We start from the raw sequence: 21,309 nt of genomic DNA on the forward strand, positions 1-21,309 counted from the left end.
ACCACATTCCCCTAATCTCTGGTCCTCTGGTCAAATACTCTTCACCTTTTCTTCCTTTCTGAATGTAAACTGAATATGAGTAATGGACAGCTTTCATTTGAACAAGACAGAATTTATCTATCTGGACTTAAACTACAAGAGAGACAAAATAATCACTTTTTAGAGTAAAAAGTGTGTGTGTGTGTGTAATAAAGGAACATGACCAAAGGAACATGACCTCTGACCACAAATGTGCATGCTCTCTGGTTTGGTTAAAGTAAAAGCTTCTTCCAAGAGCTCAGTGATCTACAGACTACCTAATGAAAACCTCATTGCCTGTGTCCTCGTGCCTTGATTCCTCAACTGATTCAAAGATCAAATGACTGACAGGGTTATTTAAATGAAACTCTTGTGGCCTTTTCTAGAACCTGGCTCCTTCAGGCTTTCAGACTGATCCTGATCAGAGGTTTGAGGAAGTATCAACTTATTTAACTCAACTATAGTCTCCTAAATGTCTAGTTGCACTTGATAGGCTGAATCCAGGAGAAATTTCTCTAGACACATCCCCATTGAGGTAAAATTTTCATGACATTCTACTGACTTTTCTAATATTCAAAAGTCAAACTTATCTTTGCCACTGTTGCTTTGACTAGCACTGCTAGTTTCAGACCATAAACAACGGGTTGTTGTTTATGATGCCATGACAACTATTAGATTTTTTAAAGTTTTAGAAACTGACTTATATTTCTAGGTAAAACAATGAGCAAGCAAAGGAAACCACAAGAAAAGTGCCACAAAGCCCTCATCTGAAAACAGTTCAATGCAAGAAGACAGAATTTCTTTTTTGTAAGTCTCAGAGGTACAATGTTCCTTTAACTTTTAAATTCTATGTCCAGGATTTCTAGAAATGCTTGATACCTTTGGTTATCCGAAATTAACAAATGACTTTTATCATCAAAAACTCAACCTCATTAGGTATTTTTTATGAGTATGACCTTATGAGGTTTTTGCATGTGAAGTTAAGTTTCTAAAGAAAGCAGCAGCAATTAGAAACTGTAATTTAACTAAAAGCACAGGTGTAGCAAATATGCTGCATAAAAACAAATTTATCACACACACAGAAAAACTGGAATGTGAATTTTATAAAAATATCACCTCTTTTAAACTTTAAAACTACAGGTTCTTTTAATTAGCAAGTATCAATGGAGCATTAAATGCAATTTAAAAACACAAAACTGCATTTTACACACTTGCTTTTTAGGAACAAATAAAATAATAAATCAAGAAACATATTTTAATAATAAGTCTCAGGTTTAATTTGCCTATAAAGGAAAATTTAAATTATCTTTTGTAATGAAAACGCAAATATCTTTAGTCAGAACAAATTAATATTACTCAATTCAATATGCTGTTCTCTTATAAAATAAAAACTCATCAAGTTCCTTCAAAAGAAATTTGTATTTAATAATACGATCACTGAGTGTAAAACAAAATTTACATAGGCATATGACTAATCATTGATTTTGTTTTTTTTTAATATTTAATCATTTAATTTCTTCTGCTTATATGCATTAAGTTGAATAAAATTTACATTCAGAAAAGCAAATGATTGCCAAGAAGGAAAAAGAGATTACCCCCCTCCATATATTCTGGAGTAGAATAAACAAACAGATCACACATATAATCCAACCATTTAAAAACATCCCTTTGTCTCATGCATCCAACCTGGACTGGCGATCTGTTTCACACTTGAGATAAGTGCTTGGGGCTGGTGCGCTGGGATGACCCAGAGGGATGGGATGGGGAGGGAGGTGGGAGGGGGGTTCAGGATGGGGAACACATGTACACCCATGGCTGATTCATGTCAATGTATGGCAAAAACCACTACAATATTGTAAAGTAATTAGCCTCCAACTAATAAAAATAAATGAAAAAATAAAAAAAATAAAAAAAGAGAAAAAATAAAAAAATAAAAACATCCCTTTGTGGACAACTATAGTCCCATTTCTTGAAGTGTTCTGACTGCATATATGTAGTTACTTGAATACAGTCTCTTCAAATTGGCAGACAGCAGAAAAAGAATATCGTAGTGCACATCTGTCTGTAGGTTCCACATTTCAACCAGAAAAGCATTCATCAACGCTCTACTTGGAATGAGTTCTAATAAGAGAAGCGTTTCCGCAAACCAGAATTCTAAACCAAAGATTGTTCCTAAAGAAAGGTTATGTGCTTACCGTATAGAGCTCATTGAGAACCTTCATCAAATCCTCATGAAGCTGGAATGCAATCTCTTTGCTCTGTAATAAGAAGAAATTCAGCATATTAAAAAATGTTACAGAAACTTGTTTCTTGATGATTTACATCTTAAAAAGCTCAGACTGAAAATAGAAGAATGTGTGTAACACAATGGAAGATGGCCCTGATATAATAAAATATCTTCCACTAAATGGCCCTTCTAGATACTCAGTGTGTGCACCCAAGATCACCGCAGGCTGGACAGAAGCAAATACGTGGACAAGGGTGAGTGGCTCTCCCACCATCCAAATCAGACTTTATTAAGAAAGGAGGGAAAAAGTAAGTGAGGTGAAGCATCGGGCTTGCTCAGAACTTGAGTGGCAGAACTTAAAGTCATTAAAAGATGATTTCTAGCTCCTAGTTTCCCATCTCAGTATCATCACAAGGGAATTATGCAGCATGAATTCTAAAAATCTAAGTCAGAAGCCAAAAGGGAAATTAACTCTCTCTTTCCAAAATAAGTATTTGACTGACTACAAATTTTTTTTTTAACTGAAGCACAGTTGATTAACAATGTTGTGTCAGCTTCCGGTATATAGCAAAGTGATTCAGTTACACAGGTATATAATCTGTTCAGTTCAGTTGCTCAGTCGTGTCCGACTCTTAGCGACCCCATGAACCGTAGCACGCCAGGCCTCTCTGTCCATCACCAACTCCCGGAGTTCAGCCAAATCTATGTCCATCGAGTTGGTGATGCCATCCAACCATCTCATCCTCTGTCATCCCCTTCTCCTGCCCTCAATCGTCCCCAGTATCAGGGTTTTTTCAAATGAGTCAGCTCTTCGCATCAGGTGGCCAAAGTATTGGAGTTTCAGCTTCAGCATCAGTCCTTCTAATGAACACCCAGGACTGATCTCCTTTAGGATGGACTGGTTGGATCTCCTTGCAGTCCAAGGGACTCTCAAGAGTCTTCTCCAACGCCACAGTTCAAAAGCATCAATTCTTCTGCACTCAGCTTTCTTTATAGTCTAACTATCACATCCATACATGACCACTGGAAAAACCATAGCCTTGACTAGATGGACCTTTGTTGACGAAGTAATGTCTCTGCTTTTTAATATGCTGTCTAGGTTGGTCATAACTTTCCTTCCAAGGAGTGTCATTTAATCTTCAGATTCTTTTCCATTACAGTTTATTACAAAATATTGAATATACTTCCTTGTGCCATACAGTAGGACCTTGCTGTTTATTTTATATGTAGTAGTTTGTGTCTGCTAGTCCCAAACTTCTAATTTATCCCTCCCGACCGCTTTCCCCTTTGGTAACCATATGATTGTTTTCTATGTCTTCGACTCTATTTTTGTTTTGTAATTAAGTTCATTTATATCCTTTTTAAAGTTTCTGCATATAAGTGATAACATATGATACCCGTCTTTCCCTTTGATGGACGACAATTTTAGTTTTAAGAAAACACTTTCAAAGTAGTGAATTGGTAAGGCCACTTATGATCCACATATGTTTTGCCTCTGCAGTTATTATTGTTATCTTTTCATTAAGATAAAAAAGAGAGTTTTACTCTTTCACTCAGTTGGTCAATGACAGCATTTTTTTTTTTTTTTTTTTTTAACAGTTCCGTTACATATTTATTACTGGTTTCGACTGATAGTGAGGAAATAAGAAACATCAGGAGCCAAGCATTACAGTAGTGATGTTCTCACTGTGATACGGCTGCTTAAATAAGTGGTCTTAACACGTGTGCCACTTTTTATGTGAGGCTTCTTATAGACCCAACTTGGTTCTTCTCCAATGTCTTCTCTTGGAGTTGTACCTAATTTTATTGCCAGTTTTCATTCGAATCCATTGAGGAATGGGACGATTCTGCTTTTGCTTCTTGGCCAGGAATCGCTTGATCCTGAAAGCAATGACAGCATTAAAGATACTTTTCCCTAGGTTAATTCCGAGGGTTTCACAGAGAAGTATTTTGATTATTTTTTTTTCAGGAAAATCTGTAAGCTACTTTAAAGGAAATCATATATCCAGATTACTTTTCTTGTTTTGAGCTCCTTTAGTCAGCTACAGAGAATGAATAAAAAAATGTGTAGCATGGTTTAATCTACGGTTTGAGATAATAACAACAATATCCATGGTTGATTGATGTGTCTCCAACAGACTGCCAGATAGGATAAAAGGCCATATCTTTAGCAGTTCTGTGATCCTGGTGTCCTATACACTGCATGGACTCAAGACCAGAACTAGGTGAGGCAAGTGAGGAGATGAGGGTATGGAATTTAAGGAGACCCTAGGCCAGGTTCTGCTTCAGTACACAGAAAGTTTCCAATCAACACTTGCTAAAAGAATCTGTACATTGAAATACTGTTTGTGTAACTGCTGAAGTAGCTACTACCTTTGCTGAAGGCTGGTCACTCCTAAGGAGGCAGAAAAACAGGACCTGCAGACCACCCTTAATAAAATAATAGGACTCAGATGAAACACAGTCCATCTGCAAACACAAGGTCACTGGGATAGGCCTCCCTTAAGAAAGGCCAAATGTGATGAAGCAAAAATTCGTGAACATAAAAAATGTTCACGACACGGGAAGATGACATGAGGGCAGACGTTGGATTCTGAGAAATTCCAGTTCAGTAGAAGCATTTGTCTCGGGTTTTCCTGGAGTGATAAGGATGCTGCTGATTATCAGACTCTGAGAGTTTTAAAATCCCTACACTGGAGTTAAGAGATTTTGTGTTTTGCTGTGTTCCTGCTAAGTGAAGAGGTGGGTTAACAATCTGTGGAGAGGGAAAGGAAAGGCACAAAGTGAGCAGATGAAGCCAACTGAAACTCCTTTTATTTGCCCTAAATCCCGGCTATTCTGACTGCATATGTTACACTGCAATCTCCTATGACCTCAGTTTGGTGTTATTTTAATATCGTATTTCATTTAAGGATCTGAGCTACCAATTCAGAATTCTCTAATGGGATCAAAGGCCACCAAGTAACTCTGCTCGACTGCCTACATCGCAGGTAGCAAGTCTGAAAAGAAAATATTTCTTGGCTAAGGCTTTAGAACAAAAACAGAAAAAATCCCTTAGGTCCAATTAACCCCAAGCCAAGAAAATTTAGGATCAGAAGTCAAGCATCCAAGTATCCAAGTCAAGTATCTTCGGGCAAGCAAAAAAGATTCTTTGCATATTTCATATTCTACAAGATTTCAGGTAACAAGGTAGAAGAAATCTGGCATTACACACATACTGTCACATTTTTGTTTACCTTTGCTCAGAGGCCCTGAAATTAAAAGTTATCTGGGAGGCAGTATAGAATAATGCTTAAAAACAAGGACTCTGGAGTCAATGCTGGGACCAAAATCTGAAAGGCTTTGAATTCCCTTGTGCCTCAGTTTCCAAACCTATTAAAGGAATGCAGTCCTTGTACCTATGTCATAGGCTTGATCACAACATCAGTCAGATGACACAGACATTGCACTCAGAATGGTACCTATCACACAGTAAACACCCCATAAATGTTTAATTATTTAATTCTTTCCTAAACACTGTAATGCTAACTCCCTTGAGTGAAAAGGCCAAGTTCTATTTTTCCTTCTTTTGGTCCTGTGGATACTTATTCCATTGACTCCCACGCAGACAGTGCTTGGCAGATCCTGGCTGAAATTAATTTGATGTCCCCCGAAACCACTCCACCCCTTGGCCTGGCCTTTAGATCCATTTAAGTGACCCCTGATTCGGAAGGGACTCAAGTACTGTGCTCTAGCCCCTGAACCCTTCTTACCTCCATATACCCTTGCCATTCGTGTTCACTGAACTTACCTGTGCTCCATTTTCATGGGGGTCCTATTACTACTGGTATCAGATGAATTAATCAAACATCCATTAAGAAATGGATAAGCCAATGCAATAAGTCATATACGACTCATGCAAGAGGCCCTTGAAGGACCAGACTCCAGTGTGAACCTTAAATTTTGTGAAAAGTTGGTGGGGAATTATTTTCAGGTAGGAAGACCCCCTGGCTACTCTCACGACACATCACCGAAGTTTCCACTTACTTGTTTGCTTTGAATGACAATTTAAACCCCCCATGATATAATCAGTAACCTCGAAATTAACCATTTTCTCCCTACCACCACTCCTTCTGTTGCAGCGATGGTTGAAGAATTGGGCTTTGTGCTGAAACACGAGACCATGTGACTAGAGAGTGAAACATGAATTTGCACACCCTTTTGTTCGCAGACACTTGGCTGGACAATATCAAGACTGAGTCTGAGTGCTGGGGGCTTGGTCCCTGTTCTTATGGCATGTAAAAAAGTGAAAGTCACTCAGTTGAGTCCAACTCTGTGAATTCATGGACTGCAGCCTGCCAGGCTCCTCTGTCCGTGGAATATTCCGAGCAAGAATACTGGAGTGGGTTGCCATGCTCTTCTCTCGTGACACAACAACAATGAACAGATCACTTCATGGTGTCCCCTCCCTCAACTTTAAACATGTTTTCAATTTATTACAGTAACAGAGAAAAGGGAGTGTTCCTTCTAAATATGACTCTGGACCCCAAAAGCAGCAATCTTAAACCAAAACACATCTGCTGTGGCACACAGTATGCTGACCTACTCAACTAATGCACTGAAGTCCTTTAATTAGAAAGTATCTGGATTATCAAAGTCCATCAAAACTCAACAGGTTAAGTACACCTCTGGATTCTATTTCATTAAAAATTTGAAAACCGAGAGAACAGACCCTTGACCAAGAGCTGCTAGGTAAGAAAAATGATATGAGTATTCAGAAAAGCAATCAATGTTCCCTTTGTACAGGAGAAAAAAATAACTTTATGAAATGATGTATGTCTGAAATAAAGTTTTTTCTATGTTATTTGAGACTGAGTGATTACTTTTGCACAGGGAAGGTGAGTTCTCTCCAACTGCTTCAGGTATGAAGTTGGAAAGCAGAGTTTTTTCCCCCATTCTGTGGGCCTACGTAAGTTCAGATGATGGTAAAACTTCTAATGCATTGCAATAGGATTCTAAGATTCTAACCAAAGGGGACGGAAAATTGATCAGAGCTTCCATTCAGTTGACATTTATTGAATGTCTCCAGTGTCTAAACCCTGACTTGAATACTAAGTCAATTTTTAATTGTTTCCTATTTATTGTCACTCAAACTTAAGTCCAAAACGTACAGTCCCAAAGTGTCTACCTTTTCCGTTATAAAAACAAATTAAGTATATTGAAGAACAATGGAAAAATAGAGAACAAGAGGATAAAATGGCTCAGATGGTAAAGAATCTGCCTGCAATGCAGGACACCTGGGTTTGATCCCTCAGCTGGGAAGATCCCCTGGAAAAGGGAATGGCAACCCACTCCAGTATGCTTGCCTGGAGAATCCCATGGATGGAGAAGCCTGGTGGGCTTCAGTCCATGGAGTCACAAAGACATGACTGAGTGATTTTCACTTTCACCACTATTATAATTTGATCAGTGTATTTCCTTCAAGTTTGTTTATCTAAACATAGGTCTCAGTTGTAATCATTCTACAGTAATAAAGTATCTATTTTACTCTGCTTTTTTCAGTTATCAAATATTTTTCTATGTGCTTATATAATTTTCTGAACATTATTTTTGATTTATAACTAGCCAGTGAAGGTTATCTTAGCCATTTTTCTATTATGGTTTCCATTATTTCCACTATTTTCCACCATTCAATTACTTACTTATTCATTTAACTTCACCAATATATTTTAAGCACTCTGAACTACTATCATGAAAGCTGTTCTGAAGGCATTCTTGCATTTTATGTTGTTTCTTTAATATGAATTCCCAGACGTGAAATTAAGACCCTTGATTCGTATCGGAAGAGTACTTTCTAAAAGGGTTATGATGAACTTATAATGCTTCAGGACAATAGGGTCACTCATGTCAGAATCTGGGGTTTATCCAAGACCTGCATCATCTCTTTTGAAAGAGAAGCCATCAATTCCATCTATTCTGACTGATCTGTTTTTCTGTATGGTATTAGAATTTCCTTTTAAGATAAAAATCTAACTATGTCCTTCCTCTGATTAAAACCCATCAAATGCTTGCTATAATATTTTCAGGATGGCGTTCCAGTTTCTTAAATCACTCATAACTTCCCCCGTCAAACCAGTCTACCTTTCCTTCCACAAATCTCAAACCACATCCTTCAGCCTGTTCATGAACTGCTCATTCCCAGGTCCTGCTTTCCCATTTCTGCTTTTCCCATGCTGTCCCCCTGCCTGAATTCCCCCTTCCTTCTCTGGCCTGCTACATCCCTACATGTGACAAGGATTTACTGTAACTTTACCATGTCCTTCAAATGAAGAGACTAGACCCTCCCTTCTCTGGGACTTTATAATACATTCATTCATCATCACTTATATGCTGTATGATTTAGTGGTTAAATGTTCAAACTATAAGACTGAACACGTTTTCAAACTCTTGTCTGTGCATAAGTTGATTTTTTGAGTTTCCTCAATGGCAAAACAGAGATGCCAATAGTCTCTACATCACGGGGTCTTATTTGGATGGTTCTTATTTTATTTTATTAAAGTTTTTCTGATGTGGACTATTTTTAAAGTCTTTGTTACAATATCGCTTCTATGTTTTGGTTTTTTGGCCAAGAAGCATGTGGGATCTTAGCTCTCCAATCAGGGGTCAAACCTGTACCCCCTGAACTGAAAGGTTCAGTCTTAACCACTGGACTGATGGGGAAGTCCCCGTGATGGTCCATATTAAACACCTGACACAAAATCCAGCATCCAGTAAGCATTAAACGGATGCCGCCTGTTATTATTACACTCCTCATGTTTCTACTTCTCTTCATAAACAGAGGGGTCTTGTTTTTTTTGAAAGCAGGGATTCCTAGGGACTGCTCTGGTGCCTGGCACACTAGGTGCTTGATAGACTTTTGATGAATGAATGGGACCCAGAGCTGAGTAAGCCTGGCTTCCGCCCTGCAGAGCTCACAGTCTCATGGAGGAGGTGGATGGGCCCAAAGCTTCCTACACGGAGCTCTGTGATAAGAGCTACACTGGGTGGACCCTGGCCAGATCGCTATTCCTAGAGAACTGCAGGCTTGTTCCCTGGAACCTCCCAGAAAGGAGAGAAAGGAGGGCAGAAGAAAGAGCATAATTAAAACAATCATAATTGAGTACACTGAGCAATCAATCAAGTAATCCATGTGGTTGTATTAAATGACCAATTCAGAGGGCCTCTGGCCTCTCGTGGAGTTATTTTATAAAGTAAATCTATTGTGACGATCAGTCAAGAAATCCTAACCTTATGCTGAGTCAGAGTGAGGCTGAGAAAGGAGAAAAACCAGATTAAATATTTAATAAGAGGGTTGCATATCATTTTAGTGTCTTACGCTTGGTGAGTTTTGGATGTGAACTCTGATTAAAAGTGTCAGCCCATACTTCCACAGTGTACATGCTTTTAAATTTCCAAAAGCTCATGTTCATGTGTTCTTATAATAATTCATTCTCTTAATTCCTGTAAACTCTGAAGACAGCAGCAATAGCATCCTCCAAAATGCCTAATGGAAAAAGTTGGGTTGGGCTTAATGGTCTGAAGCAAACTTCTGGATCATATTAATAGCATTTTTGCACATTTCCTTTTTATCTGTCAAGGGACATCATTTTGTACTTGTTAAAATCACAACTAAATATCAGTACATGGAATCATCCTCACAATCGACTTCATTTCCAAGAAGAAAAATAATCAACATTCTTTTAGATAAAATTCCATGCCACTAGAAACTGTGAGAAAATTAGGAAAAGCAATAGTAGATACAGGGAAAATGGTTAGAATTAGTCTAACAGTTAGTTGCTCAGTCGTATCCGAATCTTTGCGATCCCGTGGACTGTAACCTGCCAGGCTCCTCTGGCCATAGAATTGTCCAGGCAAGAATACTGGAGTGGGTTACCATTCCCTTCTCCAGGGCATCTTCCCAACCCAGGGACTGAACCCAGATTTTCTGCATTGCAGGCAGATTCTTTACCATCTGAGCCACCTGGGAAGCCCAGTTATAGGGGAACCAGAGCTTAATTTTGAAACAAGACAAAGCTTAACCTTAAAGGAACTATCTGGGCTATCTCCTAGAATGTTCACTGATCTAATTGCTGGCAAATGAGGTATTGTCTGTGAGCAGGCAAAGGTGCTGAGTCAGGCACACAGTGTCACTCATAACCGCCCAGGTATAGAGAGTACTTGGACAGATTAAGCAGTAACTCAAGACTGAACTTTTAAATCCTACAGGGAATAAGGTATACGAAATAACTATTTTCATGTTCAGCTTGCATTACTTTAACTCTTCAAGAAGCACAATGTTTCATGCTAGAAATATTTCTCCACTCAAAATGGTGATACACTGGAAACAGCACTTTAGTGTCACTAAATGAAGAATCATTCAAGCACAAATTCTCAAGAGCTGATGTAAATAAGCTGACCTAGCTAAAATCAGAATGTGTCATGAACTCTGGTTGAGACTGTAAAAATTAGACTGTAACAATTAAAAAATACCATGGATATATTTCCAGACCACTTTTTAATATGCTGAACTTTACAAAAACGCAATAGTTCAGTTTTATTATTCCATAAGCCTCTTATCCTTCTCCATCAGAGGGAAGACAGACTGAAAACCAAAATCACAGAAAACTAACCAGTCTGAACACATGGACCATGGCCTTGTCTAACTCAATGAAACTATGAGCCATGCTGTGTAGGGCCACCCAAGATGGATGGGTCCTGGTGGAGAGTTCTGACAAAACGAGTTCTGGCAAAACGTGGTCCAATGGAGAAGGGAATGGCAAACCACTTCAGTACTCTTGCCTTGAGAACCCCATGAACAGTATGAAAAGGCAAAAAGATAGGACGCTGAAAGATGAGCTCCCCAGGTCAGTAAGTGCCCAACAGGCTACTGGAGATAAGTGGAGAAATAACTCGAGAAAGAATGAAGAGACGGAGCCAAACCAAAAACAACATCCCATTGTGAATGTGACAGGTGATGGAAGTAAAGTCTGATGCTGTAAAGAGCAATACTGAATAGGAACCTGGAATGTTAGGTCCATGAATCAAGGTAAATTGGAAGTGGTCAAACAGGAGATGGCAAGAGTGAACATTGACATTTTAGGAATCAGCAAACTAAAATGGACTGGAATGGGTGAATTTAACTCAGATGACCACTATATCTGCTACTGTGGGCAAGAATCCCTTAGAAGAAATGGAGTAGCCATCATAGTCAACAAGAGAGTCCAAAATGCAGTATTTGGATGTAATCTCAAAAACAACAGAATGATCTCTGTTCATTTGCAGGGCAAATCATTCAATATCACAGTAATCCAAATCTATGCCCTGACCAGTAATGCTGAAGAAGTTGAAGTTGAACGGTTCTATAAAGAACTACAAGACAGTCTAGAACACCCAAAAAAGATGTCCTTTTCATTATAGGGGACTGGAATGCAAAAGTCAGAAGTCAAGAAATACCTGGAGTACCATGCAAATTTGGCCTAGGAATACAGAATGAAGCAGGGCAAAGGCTAATAGAGTTTTGCCAAGAGAATGCACTGGTCATAGCAAACACCCTCTTCCAACAACACAAGAGAAGACTCTACACATGGACATCACCAGACAGTCAATACTAAAGTCAAATGGAAGAGAACAGCATCGAAACATGTATATTATCTAGGGTGAAACAGATCACCAGCCCAGGTTGGGTGCATGAGACAAGTGCTCAGGCCTGGTGCACTGGGAAGACCCAGAGGGATTGGGTGGAGAGGGAGTTGGGAGGGGGGACCGGGATGGGGAATACATGTAAATCCATGGCTAATTCATTTCAGTGTATGACAAAAACCACTGCAGTGATGTAAAGTAATTAGCCTCCAACTAATAAAAATAAATGGAAAAAAAATAATAAAAAAATAAAACAAACAAAAAAAAAAATAAAGCTGCCTATCAGACATAATAAAAGATAAATAAATAAATAAAGTCAAATTGTTTACATTCTTTGCACCCAAAGATGGAGAAGCTCTATACACTCAGCAAAAACAAGACCGGGAGCTGACTGTGGCTCAGACCGTGAACTCCTTATTGCCAAATTCAGACTTAAATTGAAGAAAGTAGGGAAAACCACGAGACCATTCAGGTTATGACCTAAATCAAATCCCTTATGATTATACAGTGGAAGTGACAAATAGATTCAAAGGATTAAATCTTATAGACAGAGTGCCTGAAGAACTACTGATGGAGGTTCATGACATTGTACAGGAGGCAGTGATTGAGACCATCCCCAAGAAAAAGAAATGCAAAAAGGCGAAATGATTGTCTGAGGAGGACTTACAAATAGCTGAGAAAAGAAGAGAAGCAAAAGGCAGAGGAGAAAAGGAAAGATACACCCATTAGAATGCAGAGTCCCAAGGAATAGCAAGGAGAGATAAGAAAGCCTTCCTCAGTGATCAATGCAAAGAAATAGAGGAAAACAATAGAATGGGAAAGACTAGAGATCTCTTCAAGAAAAGTCGAGATACCAAGGGAACATTTCATGCAAAGATGGGCTCAATAAAGGACAGAAATGGTATGGACCTAACAGAAGCAGAAGATATTAAGAAGAGGTGCCAAGAATACACAGAAGAACTATACAAAAGAGAACTTCACGGCCCAGACAAGCACGATGGTGTGATCACTCACCTAGAGCCAGATATCCTGAAATGTGAAGTCAAGTGGGCCTTAGGAAGCATCACTACAAACAAAGCTAGTGGAGGTGATGGAATTCCAGTTGAGCTATTTCAAATCCTAAAAGATGATGCTGTGAAAGTGCTGCACTCAATATGCCAGCAAATTTGGAAAACTCGGCAGTGGCCACAGAACTGGAAACGGTCAGTTATCATTCCAATCCCAAAGAAAGGCAATGCCAAAGAATGTTCAAACTACCACACACAATTGCACTCATCTCATACGCTAGCAAAGTAATGCTCAAAATTCCCTAAGCCAGGCTTTGACAGTATGGGAACTGTGAACTTCCAGATGTTCAAGCTGGATTTAGAAAACGCAGAGGAGCTGGAGATCAAATTGCCAACATCATCGAAAAAGCAAGAGAATTCCAGAAAAACATCTACTTCTGCTTTATTGACTATGCCAAAGCCTTTGACTATGTGGATCACAATAAACTGTGGAAAATTCTGAAAGAGATGGGAATACCAGGCCACCTATCTGCTCCCTAGAAACCTGTATGCAGGTCAGGAAGCAACAGTTAGAACAGGACATGAAACAACAGACTGGTTCCAAATAGGAAAAGGAGTATGTCAAGGCTGTATATTGTCACCCTGCTTATTTAACTTATATGCAGAGTACATCATGAGAAACGTTCGACTGGATGAAGCACAAGCTGGAATCAAGATTGCTGGGAGAAATATCAATAACCTCAGATATGCAGATAACACCACCCTTACGGCAGAAAGTGAAGAAAAACTACAGAGCCTCTTGATGAAAGTGAAAGAGGAGAGTGAAAAAGCTGGCTTAAAGCTCAACGTTCAGAAAACTAGGATTATGGCATCCAATCTCATCACTTCAAGGCAAATAGATGGGGAACCAGTGGAAACAGTGGCAGACTTTACTATTTTGGGCTCCAAAAACACTGCAGATGGTGACTGCAACTATGAAATTAAAACATGCTTGCTCCTTGGAAGAACAACTATGTCAAACCTAGACAGCATATTAAGAAACGGAGGCACTACTTTGTCGACATAGGTCCGTCTAGTTAAAGCTATGATTTTTTCAGTAGTCATGTTTGGATGTTAGTATTGGACCATAAAGAAGGCTGAGTACGAAGAATTGATGCTTTTGAACTGTGGTGCTGGAGAAGACTCTTGAGAGTCCCTTGGACAGCAAGGAGGTCAAACAAGTCAGTCCTAAAGGAAATGAACCCTGAATATTCATTGGAAGTAGTAATGCTAAAGCTCCAAAATTTTGGGCACCTGATGTGAGGAGCCAATGCATTGGAAAAGACCCTGCTGCTGGGAAAGATTGAGGGCAGAAGGGGACAACAGCAGACAAGATGCATCACCGACTTAATGGACATGAGTTTGAGCAAAATCTGGGAGATGGTGAAGGACAGGTAAGCCTGGTGTGCTGCAGTCCATGGGGTCACAAAGGGTCAGACACGCCTGACTGACTGAACAACAACTGCGATAGTTGTTCACTGTCTTGCAGCTAGTAGTATTAAGGACACTTTCTTTATAACACTTCAAGGGCTGGAAGCTAAGATCTTGGGAGGATTAGGAGACAACATACACCTCTCAGTGACCTGCATTGCTTGCAATCACACTGTTTTGTAAGAACTGGTCCAAACCCACATTTGCATAGTTAATGTAAGCCTAAGAATCTTGGAATCATGGTTAGATTTTTTTCTCCCCCTAATAAGCTAAAGAGCCATCAGACAAAGGAGTAGAAGCCTTAAAATCTGATTAGGATGGACTGAATAACAATGTCCCGGTTTTAAATTTCCATCAGACCTTTCATAAAATAACAACAAAAAGCCATTTGATTCATTCTGGATCTACATGAATGAGAACTTTTAGAAGACAATATCATTGTAAGTATGGAAATACTCTCTGGCCATAAGTCATGACAGAGCAAAAACCATCACCCACATTACTAATGCACCAGCTCGCTAACTAGTTTCCCCAAGACTGGTTTTTTTCTCATTCCAATTTACTCCTTCCACTGCTCTCCAAAAACAACACTGACGATGTCACACCCTGATGCAAAATCTCTTTGTTTCCTTAGTTGCTTAGATGTGTGTGTGTGTATGCTCAGTTGCTTTATTTGTGTCTGACTCTTTGTGACCCTATGGACTGTAGCCTGCCAGGCCCTTTCAGTCCACAGGATTCTTCAGGCAAAAATACTGGAGTGGGTTGCCACGCCCTCCTCCAGGGGATCTTCCTGACTCAGGGATCGAACCTGCCTCTCCTGTGGCTCCTGCATTGCAGGCAGATTCTTCATTGCTGAGCAAGTGGGGAAACACCCTAGTTGCTTAGATAACAACAGACCAACTCCTCACACTGGGAATCAAAGTTCTTGCATGCCTGCAGCCTTCACCCCCACCCTGCCATTCCTAGAGCGCAGATAGGTGTTACCCCACGATGTATGCTTTGCCATGTTACAGGCTACACTCCTAGTCCCAGCCAGCTGTGTAACTGATACGAGCTTTAGGTTCAGGCCAAAATGAGGTGGCCTACGATGACAACTGTAGTCCATGGAATTCTCCAGGCCAGAATACTGGAGTGGGCAGCCTTCCTTTCTCCAGGGGATCTTCCCAACCCAGGGACTGAACCCAGGTTTCCCACATTGCAGGCGAATTCTTTACCAGCTGAGCCACAAGAGAAGCCCAAGAGTACTGGAGTGGGTGGCCTATCCCTTCTCTAGGGGATCTTCCCGACCCAGGAATTGAAATGGCATCTTCTGCATTGCAGGTATATTCTTTACCAACTGAGCTATCAGGGAAGCCCAAGAAATGAAATTTTAATGGGAATGTTTATTCAAGTCAATGCATTAGACAATTATGGTTCTGTGTTCCACTGGACACTACCAAAGTTTAAAAAGTGACAGTGATGCTTGTATTTATTCACTATCAATTACTGAATATTACGGGATTTTCTCAATTTATATAGTTCACATATCCAGTGTCAAATTTTGTTTTATTTTTTAAGTTTCTAGGTTGATCTGACAAAGTATTTTGTTGGTAAAATTTCTGTTTGTTTCTATGTAATTGCTTCTCTAATGATGAAAGTGAAAGTGAAGTTGCTCAGTCGTGTCCGACTCTTTGAGACCCCATGGACTGTAGCCTACTAGGCTCCCCATCTATGGGATTTTCCAGGCAAGAATACTAGAGTGGGTTACCATTTCCTTCTCCAGGAGATCTTCCCAACCCAGGGATTGAACCCGGGTCTCCCGCATTGTAGGCGGACGCTTTACCATGTGAGTCACCAGGGAAGTCCCTCTAATAATGAGAAAAGCTTTTTTCTCCCCTATGAGATTTAAAAGGTACTGAAATCAATCTGTCAGCCACATTCAATCTCTCTTTGTAACTGCATATTTTGGATTGCTATCATTCAAGGTATCACAAGTGTTCCTTAACTCAAATATTTGCTATATGTGCTACATCCCCCAATATGGCATTTCTGACAGCTGCTGGAAATCTCTTAGAATCCCACTGTGTGAAATTAAACAGTCTACAAATGGTAAGAAACCTTAGCTAGCAACCATAATACTGTTCTGAGGTTGCTTCAGACTTCGTTGATCTCAACCGCAGACACCTTGAAATACTGTGGGAGAGTTCTCTGCTTATCAGTCTCCCCCCGCACCCATCAGTTCTGTTAAGAATGTAATCTCCTTCTTGGATGAGGAGAATGGGTTCAGTGTCTAAGGCCCTTTGAAAACGAACTTTCTTAAGTGCTGATCTTTTATGAATAACTGAACCTGAATAAACTGGTGGGCTTCCCTGGCGTCTCATGGTAATGAACTCACCTGCCAATGGAGGAGATGCGGGTTCGATCCCTGAGTTGGGAAGATGCCCTGGAGAAGGAAATGGCAACCCTCTCCAGTGTTCTTGCCTGGGAAATCCCATGGACAGAGGAGCCTGGTGGACTACAGTCTATGGGCTTGCAAAAGAGTTGGACACGACTTAGTGACTAAACAACAGTAACAACAAATAAACTGAATACGTGTGTGTGTATATATATATAATAGACACTACTATTCTACATATATTTATTCTTTTTTCAAAATTCTCTTGATGAGAGATAAGAGATTGGGAGTCTTTACTTTACTCCATATTTGCTAATTTAATCAAGAGTTGTAAATCAGGTAACTGAAAAGCAAACCAAACTGGAAAATTTCTTTTAAACAATGCTTGGAAAAATGAAAACTCAGGTTGGATGAATGGCTCTTGACTCCCCCCAGGGGACATGTGGTAACCTCTGAAGGTATTTCTGGTTGTCACAACCAGAAAGGTGCTTCTGGCATCTAGCAGGTAGAGAAACCCATAGTCATCCAATTGTTCTTCCATGAGTAATGTGTCATTTTGCTCCGGTTGCTTTCAATATTTTTTCTGGTTAGTTTTTTCTTAATTATGATGTATGCAGGTATGGACTTCTTTGGATTCAGCTAGTGTGGGTTTTGCTGGCTTCTTGAATGGGTAGGTTTATCTCTTTTGCCACATTTGAGAAGCTTTCCTGCAATTATTTTTTGAAATATTTTTTCTACCTACTCTCTTTGTCCTCTCCTTTGGACACTCTGCTGAAATGAATTATCAGACCTTCAGTGTTGTCCCAAAGCTCCCAGAGGCCCTGACTATTTTTTTTCCCAATCTTTTCTTCTCTCTGTTGTTCAAATTAGATAGTTTCTGCTAACCTATCTTCAAGATTAACAGAAACTAATCTCTTTCCTCTGTTATCCTTATTCTTCTATTGAAACCCATCTAGTGAGTTTTTAGTTTTGATTACAGCAAGGAGATCAAAATGATTCAATCCTAAAGGAAATCAACCCTGAATATTCACTGGAAGGACTGATGCTGAAGCTAAAGCTCCAATACTCTGGCCACTTGATGCAAAGAGCCGACTCACTGGAAAAGACCCCCATGCTGGGAAATATTGAGGGCTGGACAAGAAAAGGGTGACAGAGAACGAGATGGTTGTATGTCATCACCAAATCAATGGAGATGAGTTTGAGTATACCCCGAGAGACAGTGAAGGACAGGGAAGCCTGGCGTGTTGCAGTCCATGGGTTTGCAAAGAGTTGGAAGTGACTTAGTGACTGAACAACTGTATTTTTCAATTTTAAAATTTCAATTTGGTTATTTCTATTATTTTTTTTTTTTTTTTTCGGCTGAGACTTTATCTTTCCATTCATTTCAACAGTATTTGCTCTCACTTTTCGGAACATTTTTATCATGGTTGCTCTAAAAGTCTGTGTTAGATAATCCCACCATCTGTGTCATTCAGAATTGGCCGTTTATTTTCTTGTCCCCTGCCAGTTGAGGTTTTCCTGGTTCTTTGTACGCTGAGTAATTGGGATTGTACTCTGGATATTTTGAATATTATGTTATGAGACTCGGTCTTATTTAAACCACATGTAGAATGTTAATGTTTTTGTCTTATCCAGAAATCAACCTAGTTGAAATTCAGGATGCAAATCCTGATCAGCCCTCTATGGGCTGTGGTTTCAGTATCTGTTCTAATACCTTTGTAGCACTATTTGGATCTGACCTGCACATGCATTATCCAGTGGCGAGTCTGAAGTCCAAGCTGTGGCCTATCCCCTAGTTCAGTTCCCAAAGTCTTTGCTGGTATACTGCTGAAGATCAGACCCGAGCATGTGCAAGTCAGAGCAAGCACAGGAGTCCATGAAGAACTTCATGAGATAGCTTTCTAAATCTACACCCTCTCTGTAACCTCTCTAGTACTTTTTGGTTCTTTTGATACCCCCTTTCAGTCCTCAGCTCAGAAAGCTGGAGGTTTAGCTATTCCATCATGCCAAGACTTGTCATGACTCATTTCTTCTCTAATTTCTCTGTCTTAGGAAGTAGACAGCATGTGATAGTGTTTCGCAAATAGAGCCCTCTCAATACGGGGTCTTGCTGAAATGCCTTGAAATTTCTGTTATGTGGATGACACTCATCTCTGGTTTCTAATACAGATGTTAAGTGTTCATTATTTATTCATTCAGTAAATATTTACAGAGTAACTACTATGTGCCAGTCACTGTTTCAGTGAAAAATACAAGGTTCCTTCCTCTCGGAAACTTACATTTAAATCGAGGCGAGACAGAAAGTGAATAAACAACAACCAAATACGTAACATGTCAAAAAGGGGTAAGTGCTAGAGAGAAAAATAAAGTTAGGGAAGGGAAGTGGGGGTACAGCCTTCTGTTTAGAGTTAGGTGGGAGTCAATAGAGTGAGCAGAGTAATGGGATCTGCTTGAAGGTAAAAAGATGGTGCCACTCTTTCCTATTTATACATCTCATTAATTATTGCAAAGAGATCTTGTGAGGTAAGGAGGCTGCAGTCCTGGGGCATGCCATCTTGCTCAGTCGGTCCCTGATTTCATGTCTTTTCATTTTAAGCATCCTAACACTGTTAGTCAAAGCACAGTTTTCATGTGGACCTAGAGAATAGGCCAATTCTCCATTAACAAATAGCATCAGGTCTGAATTAGTTACTGGATATTGCTCCCCATTCCTCTGTGGTAAACACTGGTGTACCTGGGGCCAAGTGTCTTTAAGGCTTTAGTTTACAATAAATGTTTTCTTTGGGTCTTACACAACATGTTCATTGTACAAAAATCAGAAATTATGGGCAAGCAAATAGAAGAAAATAAAAGTAACTTAGAGATACCCATTTAAAATAATTTTGGTCTATACACTTCCAGATTTCTTTCTTTCTTTTTTTTTTTTTTTTTTTTACCATAAATAAGTTTCAAGCACTTTTTGAAAACTATTCTCAATGTAATTATGGGTTCAACTACTATATAATGCTGTGTGACAAAATGTACAATTTATCTGACCTTGGGTTTTTTTAAGATTATATCAGTTTCCAAGGAGAGAGACACATAACATCTGCTTCATGTTCTATTTAAAAGTCTTTGATGGGGACTTCCCTGGCAATCCAGTGGTTAAGACTGCTTCCTCGGCAGGGGGCTGGTCAGGGAACTAAGTTCCCGCATGCCATGTAGTGTGGACAAAAAAAAAAGTCTTTAATAAAGCTTATAAACTGATGGTGAATGCTCTTATATAATAACTCACATGCTAAATTTATGGCTAGGTCAATCACACATGTCTTGGGGAGATATGTATACATATAGCTGATTCCTGCTGTTGTACGGCAGAAATTAACAACATTGTAAAGCAACTATACTCCAATTAAAAACAGTGGAAATATCATATATGTTCTGTTGTCACCGGGAAATAAAAGGCAACAATGTAAATGCAGGAACAGCAGCACTAACAACTGCCACTTATTAAGCACTTAATATGTGCCAGCGATCCTGTTAAGCAATTTATAAACACAAATTAAAAAGTTTCTAAAATATTTCAGAAAAGTGCAACACTCAAATCAAAATCAAGCTATGGTTTCTTAATTTCTAGAAAAACGAGCTAACTGTAGAGGTGGTAAAACTCAAGAGAACCAGCTAGTAGCGTTAGCCTTGAACTATACTCACTTATTTATCCAGGCCTCATCAATAATTAAGCTGTCCCCTGAGGCCACCAGAATACCATTTAATTCTTCTGCTACACTGCACTGAAGTGCTTTGAAAATGTTCCTCTTGTTATATTATTTACCACTGCTTCAACAGCGTGCTAAATCACACTGGTAGTTTTCTGCTAATAACAGAGTCAATTTATTTTGCAGAGGCCACATTACTCCTCAGTAAATCACAGCCATGACCATCTTTACTCTAGAAAGGCAAAAAGTAAGAATTGCATCCAAAGCATGATATTCTTTTTTTTTTTCTTCTTATCAATGATTTTTTTTCCATTTATTTTTATTAGTTGGAGGCTAATTACTTTACACCATTGCAGTGGTTTTTGTCATACATTGAAATGAATTAGCCATGGATTTACATGTATTCCCCATCCCGGTCCCCCCTCCCACCTCCCTCTCCACCCGATCCCTCTGGGTCTTCCCAGTGCACCAGGCCTGAGCACTTGTCTCATGCACCCAACCTGGGCTGGTGATCTGTTTCACCCTAGATAATATACATGTTTCGATGCTGTTCTCTTGAAACATCCCACCCTCGCCTTCTCCCAGAGTCCACAAGTCTGTTCTATGCATCTGAGTCTCTTTTTCTGTTTTGCATATAGGGTTATTGTTACCATCTTTCTAAATTCCATATATATGTGTTAGTATACTGTAATGGTCTTTATCTTTCTGGCTTACTTCGCTCTGTATAATGGGCTCCAGTTTCATCCATCTCATTAGAACTGATTCAAATGAATTCTTTTTAATGGCTGAGTAATATTCCATGGTGTATATGTACCACAGCTTCCTCATCCATTCGTCTGCTGATGGGCATCTAGGTTACTT

General features: G+C 39.5%; 2 protein-coding genes across 3 annotated transcripts in view; both read right to left on the minus strand.

The window, feature by feature from the left end:
- The window catches only part of SRGAP1 (SLIT-ROBO Rho GTPase activating protein 1), a 296,184-nt gene that overhangs the window by 118,426 nt on the left and 156,449 nt on the right, over positions 1-21,309 (minus strand). For both annotated transcript variants that reach the window (XM_070454662.1, XM_070454661.1), the window contains exon 4: positions 2,214-2,276. In XM_070454662.1, coding sequence (XP_070310763.1) covers positions 2,214-2,276 — 63 coding nt within the window. The remainder of the gene's footprint in view (positions 1-2,213; positions 2,277-21,309) is intronic.
- LOC139030946 (large ribosomal subunit protein eL39-like) lies at positions 3,845-6,016 on the minus strand. Its single transcript, XM_070454892.1, has 2 exons — positions 5,998-6,016; positions 3,845-4,160 (listed from the first exon to the last, which is right to left on the minus strand). The coding sequence occupies exons 1-2, from the start codon at positions 6,014-6,016 to the stop codon at positions 3,994-3,996; spliced, it is 186 nt and encodes a 61-aa protein (XP_070310993.1). The 3' UTR covers positions 3,845-3,993.

This window comes from Odocoileus virginianus, chromosome 24, assembly GCF_023699985.2.
Source record: "Odocoileus virginianus isolate 20LAN1187 ecotype Illinois chromosome 24, Ovbor_1.2, whole genome shotgun sequence".
NCBI classification, from domain to species: domain Eukaryota; kingdom Metazoa; phylum Chordata; class Mammalia; order Artiodactyla; family Cervidae; genus Odocoileus; species Odocoileus virginianus.